The sequence below is a fragment of the Alosa pseudoharengus genome, unplaced genomic scaffold, assembly GCF_046254945.1.
Source record: "Alosa pseudoharengus isolate Yale_2024_CS ecotype anadromous, Long Island Sound unplaced genomic scaffold, YU_APseudo_1.1 YU_APseudo_1.1_scf_2, whole genome shotgun sequence".
Lineage (NCBI taxonomy): Eukaryota > Metazoa > Chordata > Actinopteri > Clupeiformes > Clupeidae > Alosa > Alosa pseudoharengus.
Genome location: NW_027468663.1, coordinates 52,276,527 through 52,285,703, shown reverse-complemented (window position 1 = coordinate 52,285,703; position 9,177 = coordinate 52,276,527). Strand labels below are relative to the sequence as shown.

Genomic DNA, 9,177 nt, shown 5'->3' with positions numbered 1-9,177 from the left:
CTTCCCTGTCTATACGTAGCCCTGCTTGAGCTCCACCATGCTGATTACAATCATTACACTCATCAGCAAAGGTCAAATCTTCAAGTGGGTTCCCCCCCCCCAAGATTGCTCCTCATTAAACCTCAGCTGCAGTCATAGGGGTTGAGTTGGGGAGAGCCGGTCCTGAGTCCGGCCCGCTTCCCGGCAGCAGAGAGCCTGTCTGTCCTCTGAGCGTCCTCCACAGCCCCACTTTTAACAGCAGCATTAGAGATCAGAGACTCCGACATGACCATTTCAGGCAGCGTGTGTGAATCAACTTCATTGGGATATTGTGTGTACCTAACTGGTGTGTTGACAGCACTTCAGTCTTTGACTTCCTGTGTATCTGTAGGCATGTTGAAGTGATATTGCTCTGGGTGTTGATTGGTGTAAAAGGGGGAAAGGTTAGCTGTAGATTAAAGTGTGGATCTTGATGCATTTGTATAATTGCAACCATTTATATTATAACACCTGTATTGTAATTGAGACATTGGTCAGTTGTTGAGTTATTTCATTTTGTTTTATTTTGCACTAAAAAAGCAAAGGGAATTGTTTTGACACTGACAGATGGTTTATCTTTGCAACACTGTATTTATTTATCTATTTATTTCGGAACACAGATCAATGGCCAGATAGCCCCAATGAATGCTTCTCATCAGATAACTTTGGTGTGTGCATTGTAGTAGGGCTGTTCCATGCCGAGACAGTTGATGTCCAATGTGAACTGAGGGCCCTGTCTGTATATTTACACCATGTCTTCTTATTTTTACTCTCCCTCCCAGAACAGATCCGTTTTCAAAAAGAGCATCAAAAAATCAGATGGTCAATATGAATCATTCGATCGCTGAATCATTCAGTTGTTTTACAGGAAGGCAAGAGGCTCCTTGAGAGAACTAGGTCAGGCCGGAGGCCAAGTTGTGCTTTTAGGCCGCCCACGTTTCCCAGAGGACTGTGTAGCTGGGCGCCCTATATGGAGAGGGGCCGGAGCTCTGGTGCAGCTCCAGTCAAGAGCAGAAGTAGTGGAGTTCAGGGACGCCAGCATTCCCTCTGTCAAAGCCAAGAGCTCCCACTAGATGCACCAGTTTTTATCTTTGATTTTGTTGAAAAAGGAATAAAGTTTCAATTTTTGCATGTTTAAGGTGGTGAGTCTTGTGTCATGCTGAGACTTGTCTGGTAACTTCACAAGGTTTAAGCAGGCAAATGTTTTGACCTAAGGGTGACCATAACCTCACCTACAGGTTCAGAGAGTAGGCTAACTCCTGTCCTCATAAGTAAATTACTCTGGGCTGTCAGTTCTACCAATATACCATTTATTATTTTTCCCATCAGGACAGAGAGTGCATTTGAGATATAAAAACTACTGTTAACATTTACCAAAGAAAACACTTCCTCCAGTTTTAGGAAATAAAAGAAATAAGAAAATATTTGTATCTCATACAGGCTACTCATTTATGGTTGAGTTGTAGTTCTACTACTTGCTGGAGTCAAACATACTTTTAAAAAACATACTTTTAAAAAACACAAAATGCATAGGCTCAGATCCTCCGGTTTAGTGTCAGTAAACATTTTATTTTCTTTCGCAAGCCAAGCATACAGCATGATCCTTTTATTGCTCATAACATTCAAATGACCAACCAAAAGATACATTAGTTAGGAACAGTGCGTTATCTTTGTCACTTTTGGTTCATACAAAGTGTTTTGCAAAGAAACAAAGAATAATTGAATCTTTCATCCTGCATGGTGAAATCTAAGTGAAGATCCAGCTGTTTTGCCATCTTGTTCAGCATTTATTACTGATTTTCTTTTCTTTTATCAATTTCAACTATGTATTTAGACAAATGATTATGGACAAATGAACTGCGTTGAGGCTTGAAGATGTTTGAAATTGGTATTTCTGACTACGAAACTGAAGCTTAAAAAAATCTCAATTCTTGTCATATTACTTATGAGCACATTATTATAGAGTTGCACACAAAATGATGGAAATTATTGCCTTATACAACTGGTATTTTTTTACATGTTCCACAGAAAAAGTGAAGTTTAGGAGCAACGACACATATTCACAATGAAGTTTACAGTACCATGCAGGAACAGATTTCCTTTGTTCTTTTCTCAATTTACTTATGAATAAAAAATTAAATTATAGTAGAAAACGGTAGGGTTATGCTTACGCAGCATTTAGACATATTAAGAATAATGCAAAATTCCAGGGTAACATAAGAGTATGATGTTGAGACTTTCCTCAAAGATAAAATATGGCTTTTATTCTGATATTATTCTTTATTCTTTATGGATATTTTTAAAAACATAACTTAATATTGCAACCTAGAGATTATTTACAAATCTGTCAAGAGGAATGATTAAGATGGGGTACACTGTGTATGTGTGAGTGCACTTCAACTTAGGAAATAAAAGTGCCCTTTCATCTGCAGATTTAAAGTATCTAAAGCTTAATGTCACTATGGTGAAGTGCCCAAGGTAAACCTGACCGCTTAATTTCTGCTTCCACATTTTGAGCTAGCAGTTTGATTGCTCACTATTTCAGCACAGTGTGATTACTAAGAGTGTTGACTAAGCAGGAATACAGCAGACCATCAGGCTCTTCCATATTACTACTGGCTCTCAAACTAATAGGATGGCCAAACTGAACGAACAAACAGCAAAATGCCATGCTCAAAAACTTGAGTCATTGTGATGCCTCATCTTGAAGCCGACAATAGCCAGAAGTTTTGGATAGCATACGGGGACAGAGATAGGTGTGTTTTATATCTCATCACTTTTGCCACTTAAACATGGGAGTGTAGCAAACATGACATCCTACTGCCAAACTGCCGTTCCCACCTGTTCTGCAGTGGGGGGTGTGAGGGTGGAGCTGGCAGGATTGCTGATGTGGGGGTGGGGTTGAGGGACGGGACAGGTCAGGTCAGGCGCCACTGATTGGGTCTGGCTACTTCTTGAGCATGTCCTGCAGCGGACCAGGGAGGTACTTCATCACAGTGTCCATGATGCCCTCCTCCTCCTCCTCCTCATCCCCACAGCCTGCGGGCACGGCCTTCTTAGGACGGGTCAGGGAGCCCTCCGACGCCTGCTCCATGGCTGCCTCGGCCTCAGCCTCCACCACCTCACGCTTCTTAAGGCCATACTGCGCATACACACACACACACACAAACAAATTCAGGGTGATGCACAGAGAAGGAAGAGTATAAGTATATATATAGTCTTTTGATCCCGTGAGGGAAATTTGGTCTCTGCATTTTATCCCAATCCGTGAATTAGTGAAACCCAAAGAGCACATAGTGAACACACAGTGAGGTGAAGCACACACTAATCCCGGCGCAGTGAGCTGCCTGCATCAACAGCGGCGCTCGGGGAGCAGTGAGGGGTTAGGTGCCTTGCTCAAGGGCACTTCAGCCGTGCCTACTGGTCGGGGTTCGAACCAGCAACCCTCCGGTTACAAGTCCGAAGTACTAACCAGTAGGCCACGGCTGCCACAAATTCTGATTCTGTTCTGATAAAGATATCCTCTTACTGTCATATACTTAAACAACCTGTATGTGTAACCACACATTAATTGATCTTAGTGATTATCAGGCAACTCTTATCACAACATGTGATCCTTTTTTAAACAGGTATGTACAATTTCATATCACAACCATTTGTATGGCGGGTTGAGGAAATGGAGTGTTTGTCACCTTGTCTCTGATACCCTGCCGCACTTTCTCCCTCTCGGCCTCCATCTTGTTATACTTGTCCTTCCTCTCCTCCTCCTGCTGCCTCAGAGCCTCCTGTCTCTCCTCTTCCTTCTCCTTCTCAGCTTCAGGGTCTTTCTCCTCCGCCTCCCCGCCCAGCATTTTACCCACATCCTTGCCGGCCCCTTTGCACATTACAAAACAGGGAGTTGGCATATCACATCACACACTGATATACAGTTACAGTTACAAATACTATCACAATTTCCTGATTAGGTTTACATTTTCCAGAAGTTAAAGCAACACCAAAGAGTTTTTTGCACCTTAAAATAATGTTTCCAAAATTGTTTCCCTGGTTCATCAACTTGTAACAGGGTGAACGGCACTTCTGCATTCGCTGTGCGGCCCTCTATCGGCTATAACCGCACTATTTAAGTTTGCCACATCGGGTAGCGGATCTGTAGTTCGATGGAATGAGACATAAGAAACTACAAATTTTACTTGCATCTGAAGTCGCAATACATCGTACTTTCATAAAATCATGCAACATATTCTACCTTGTCTGTGGACATTGTTATTTGCAAAGCTGGTGCTGGATAAACAAATAGTGCGTTTCACAGAGGAAAAGTTATTTGGTGTTGCTTTAAGCAAAAGAGAGCAGTTTGTTGTTATTATAATATGTTTTATTGTAATTATATGCTCAGCTCACATTACTTGTACATGATGAGATTTTTTTCATATTCACATGTCCAAAAATGGTAACAATGGTAACAATGATCATTTGAAAAATGTATATAATTGTTTATTATAAAAAAAAACATTTGTATTTTGAGTTCATAGAGACAGCTGGCATAACAATCATGGTTCAGCAGATTATCAGTGTTCTGGCCTTGACCTCTCCATGTTTAAAACATCCTCAAACACTCTCTGTGCATTTGTCATCAGACATACTGCAGTAGAAATGCTTTAGCACTGTATATGAGGAGAAATAGTTTGGCAGCTCTGCACAACAGCTGGGTCTAGGGCTTCATCAGAGTTCAGATACTGCAGAATGTGTATTGGAATGTGTTTTTGTGGACAGGATTTGAGTGCGGTAGTGACTGTGTGTACGTGTACCCATGCGCACCAGAGATGTGTGTGTGTGTGTGTGGTAGTGTAACACACACAGGCAGGGAGGGGGAGGGGGATTCCACAGCACTTCCTCTGGTGCTTGAGGGATTCTCTGGTCAGCAAAAAAGCGCATTGCTGCAAAAATCTTAAGCCACTCAGAACCAGCACTCGGCAACAGCATCAATAGTGCCAGTGCTCACTCCAGTGCCACAAGTCACGTAGACTTTGTACACTCCGTCTCTATCAGAACACTCCCGTTAAAAAGCCCTGAGACAAGCCGATCCACGTTTAAGTCTGCAGTGACAGATGTGGACATGCAAACTCTCTAGCATAGGCAACATTTTTGCCACTGGAAGAATCTCAAAAGTTACTGTTTCACATACGCTCACCATTTAGATATACAAATTTGTATAAATCATTTTTGTACATTACAGTTTGTGTGCTTGTTTGATTATCTGAAAACACATGGCTACTTCCACAGCCATTTTTGTGCACATCATGCAAGACAACATTACTAATGTAGGACACTCTTTACAGATAACAAAACTCTCGTGCAAGGCTATCCTTAAACCAAACTGCTTTGTTTGTACGTCTTTTGCCAAAGACAGCACTTAATGTGCTCTTAGATAACATATTACACACTCAAAACCAAATGATCTTAAGTCAGATTGGGAGAGGCAACCCGATTGATCACATCATCCAATAGATCTTACTAAACGTTATACACATCCCATCCATCCATCAAAGCAACCCCCTGCTACCCCTCACCACTGCAGTCTCCTCTGCTTGGGCGGCACGCCAGAAATGACATCAGCTCTTTGACTTTCCATACGCTCAGCACTCCTGCGCTCAGCAGTCAACGCTGGGACGGCCATTAGCTTTATTACTGCGCGCCGTAAATACAGGCTTCTTTCTTCAAAATACACAGTTAACGTGATCTGTGTACTAAGAGAGTGGGGTTTCAAGTCAAGGAGACAGGCTACTTTACGCAGCTCTGTTGCACTCAGGTCGCGGGATATAATAAAAAGCCGTTTTATCAGTCTGCAGTGGGTTCAGAGAAAAATCATGATGCCATTTCCAACATTCTGTTTTTACCTGGTAGCCTAGTTCAAATGCTGAACAGTCTGTTGGGCCTTCTTCATAGGCTGCATCTCAATTGACGGCTCACATCAGCAGTAAACTTTTTTGAAACTAGGCTATTTCTAAATGAGACGGTAGGATATATACCTATTCTATGGGGTTGGGGGTTGGTCCATCATTTCTGAAAACATTTCATGAGTAGGCTCAAAATATAGGCTCCTTCAAAAAGTATTGTAAACCACTTACCTCCTAACGCAGCTTTCATTACAAAATTCATTGTGGTAGATTTAAATCCCCCTTTCACAGAACGGAGGACTTCTCATTCGGGGTGACTTGACCAAGTCACGTTGTTACCAGACCTGTAGATTTGAACGGAAACAGTTGAGGAGTAAAAGGACTTTTGTAGGGCCAACTTTGTTGTGAAATACACATATGTAGGCCCTAGGCTATTTGCGTTATTAGCTAGAAGTACATAAGGACCAAAACGTCAGCTAAACAATTATTCCTAGTTGCTCAGTTGCCATGCATAGTTGCCCAGATCAGCCATTAACTCAAAACGTTACAGCAATTATTATGAGCATACAAGAAGCATCTTCACATGAGAGTGTATGCAGTTCTATAAATCTTATCTCCCTTCGTCCCATCCCCTGCGCACACGCACCAAATAAGCATAGGCTGCTGTAGATTATGTAGGCAACGACAGGGTTAACCGTGATTCCCCTAACACCTGGAATGAGCGAGGACATCGTTGCCTCTAACAGATTATCCTATTGTAAAGACGTTTTTCCAGCTCCTACAAATGGTCGATTTCATGTTCCAAGCAATATACTTATATAGCCTTTAAAACTTTATATTCTGAAACTAAATTGAATCACTGTAGTCAAAGCAGTGTTTCGAATCATGCCATCTCACTGATATGACTCAAGTAGGCTAAATGAAGACGGGTTTGTATTCCATAGTTAATCATTTCGTTGAGCGTTACCTCAACTGAACCCCGACGCAATTGTGAAAAGGCTATCCCTACCGGCAGAACCAATTTCAGCACCAAATTACCGGTCAGCTCCCTATTCGCAATCCCAACGATTAGCCGACAAAAACTGGTCTCTTCTATGAAGCTCCAGTGAAATTACCTGTCCGTATGAACCGAGAAAGCTTTATCCTCTGGTGTAATTTTCGAGCAACCTTCGCAAAGTGGGTAGTGATGTTTATTTTTTCGCTGTGATAACCATCCCGTTTCCAACGAATAACTATGCCTCTTCCTGCTTGTAGAGTGCAGGGAGTGTTGGAGAGATGAACTGCAGTCACTGATGGCGATGTTCACTGTGCGCATCACATGGACTTCTTTGCTTTTTCAAACGTCCCAGATCCTGGTGGGGAAATGCGTAGAATTGATCGCCTGAGTGTACAATGTCCATACAATTTCCCCTCAGTTCTCAATTTGTAGATCAATAGTTCAAACGGTAACTTTGTCCTGTCAGATTATCGGCACTATTCTGACCAACACATGCTCTGACACCGAGGGACCGGTGTACGTTCACTCTGCTGTCTGGTGTGACTGACTGCAAGCTGGTTTGCGCAGCGCTCTGGAACAGCTGAGTCAGCGTCAGTGGAGTGCGAGGTGGCTTCAGCACTCGTCAAGGGAAATTCAGGGTTTTTCAGATGTAGCTTTTTCGACTAGTAAGACTGCGTAGACTACGTCTCATGACCCATTTATTTCCGATCTGATGGTGCCAAAGGGGAATACAACTGTTACCATGCCAACGTTCCCACTACACAGTATCCTACCCACTTAGGACACGAGTGCTGCAAGATTTGTTCAGTCTCGCCTGATAAGTTGAATTGGTTTTGGTTGAGAAGGGGAGGGGTTAGGAGTAAATATTACAAAGTCGGGTCACGCAGTGTGCGTGCAATGCAGCATTTGAAAAACAAAGTGAAGAACAGAATTATGAAATATGCCTTGCTGACTGTAATATATTATGAAGTTGTGTCTAGAATCCACACAAGCAAGATAGCATAGGGAAGGCACAAATAATGTTGAGGTGTTTGTGTAGACCTATTTGTTTGTGATGCCTGCATGTGTTTTAACAGCCTAATTCCTATTTCTTTACAGCCTACAGCAGTTATCAAATGATTCTTGATAACTTTAGGCCTAGGATTAGCAGATATATGAATATGGCGTGCTGCTTCTCTGAAATACTTAATTAAACTTCACACCAGATTCAGAACATGACGTTTCGAGCCACACAACTTGAATGGATCTAGGCTACTCAGTGAATGGATACAGTTTCCTTTGTTCAATATCAGCTGTGAGGCCTGCATGCCATGCAGCCTACTTTTGTCAGCTTTTTCCCCATCTGTGTTCAGTGATTCTACTCAACATGTCATAGTTCACAGGTTAATATCCCAAATACCCATAGATGGCACATTCTGTCTGTGATTTCAGTTCCCATTATGTCTGCCATGATGTGTGTGTTGTTTCTCCCTATGAGTCCCATTGGGAAGAGTAGCAACATATTACTTCAGCGATAAGACTGGTAGCCTACTGGTCATCGTCTGACATTGACAGACTTGACACTGCCTGTCCATCAACTCTCTCCTCTTCTCAAGGGATCCAAATCTACTGCAATGCGGAAAGGTTCACCCTCGAGAGAGAGAGAGTGGCCTTGCAGCTATTGTAATGCTAAAAGCCTACCTGATGCTGCGGGGCTCCACTCAACCCTAAGTAATCAAAGTGGATAAAAGGCGGTTGGCGGCTCCGTGGCTGCCAGGCGGCTCCTACTGAAGCCTGAGATGGATCTCCGTTCCAGGAGACATGTCTGCACTGAGCCGCAGAGCTTCAGCAAACAGGGTCAGGCCTGAGGGACCCTGCTCCACTAGTCAAATGAAAATGTGCACATCAGTTACAGTCAAGACTTAATGACCCTTGAAGAGGAAATGAAACTCAAAGTCAGAGCAAATTATTCTGTAATGGGGTCAGTTATTAATGAGGAATTGTAACGAGACAGAGAGAATGGATTGGCTGGCAAATGAGAAGGCACAGACTGAAAGTGCCTCTACCTGCACATGTATATGTACTGATCTGGGGAATCAGAGATGGTGAGGTGTAGAACAGATGACCAATTCATCTCTAGTACTACATGACCAGGGTTTTATTTGCACTTCAACACTATCAGAGAGAAAGTATACTTAAGTAGATGTATTCCAATGATATGGGGCTTAAAGATTGACATGGCAAAAAAGTAACTGAGTTAATAATATTTATGCTCATTAATCACTTTCT

General features: G+C 42.5%; 2 protein-coding genes across 5 annotated transcripts in view; one reads left to right on the top strand and one right to left on the bottom strand.

Moving 5' to 3' along the window:
* Nucleotides 1-1,156, top strand: part of tmod1 (tropomodulin 1) — a 10,774-nt gene extending 9,618 nt beyond the window's left edge. For all 4 annotated transcript variants that reach the window (XM_076295491.1, XM_076295489.1, XM_076295487.1 and 1 more), the window contains one exon: nucleotides 1-1,156. This exon is cut by the window's left edge and continues 459 nt beyond it. The gene's annotated coding sequence lies outside the window, so the exon portion shown is untranslated.
* A 1,809-nt stretch (nucleotides 1,157-2,965) lies between these two features.
* On the bottom strand, nucleotides 2,966-6,174 carry LOC143135399 (complexin-1-like). Its single transcript, XM_076296076.1, has 3 exons — nucleotides 6,144-6,174; nucleotides 3,711-3,892; nucleotides 2,966-3,160 (listed from the first exon to the last, which is right to left on the bottom strand). The coding sequence occupies exons 1-3, from the start codon at nucleotides 6,172-6,174 to the stop codon at nucleotides 2,966-2,968; spliced, it is 408 nt and encodes a 135-aa protein (XP_076152191.1).
* Nucleotides 6,175-9,177: the final 3,003 nt, after the last annotated feature.

Bases quoted from the DNA above. Each gene is read 5' to 3' on its own strand.
- LOC143135399 (XM_076296076.1), bottom strand. From the start codon at position 6,174: ATGAATTTTGTAATGAAAGCTGCGTTAGGAG. The intron at 3,893-6,143 runs GTAAGTGGTTTA...TAATGTGCAAAG, and splicing joins AATGAAAGCTGCGTTAGGAG to GGGCCGGCAAGGATGTGGGT. The intron at 3,161-3,710 runs GTGACAAACACT...GTGTATGCGCAG, and splicing joins GGCAGGGTATCAGAGACAAG to TATGGCCTTAAGAAGCGTGA.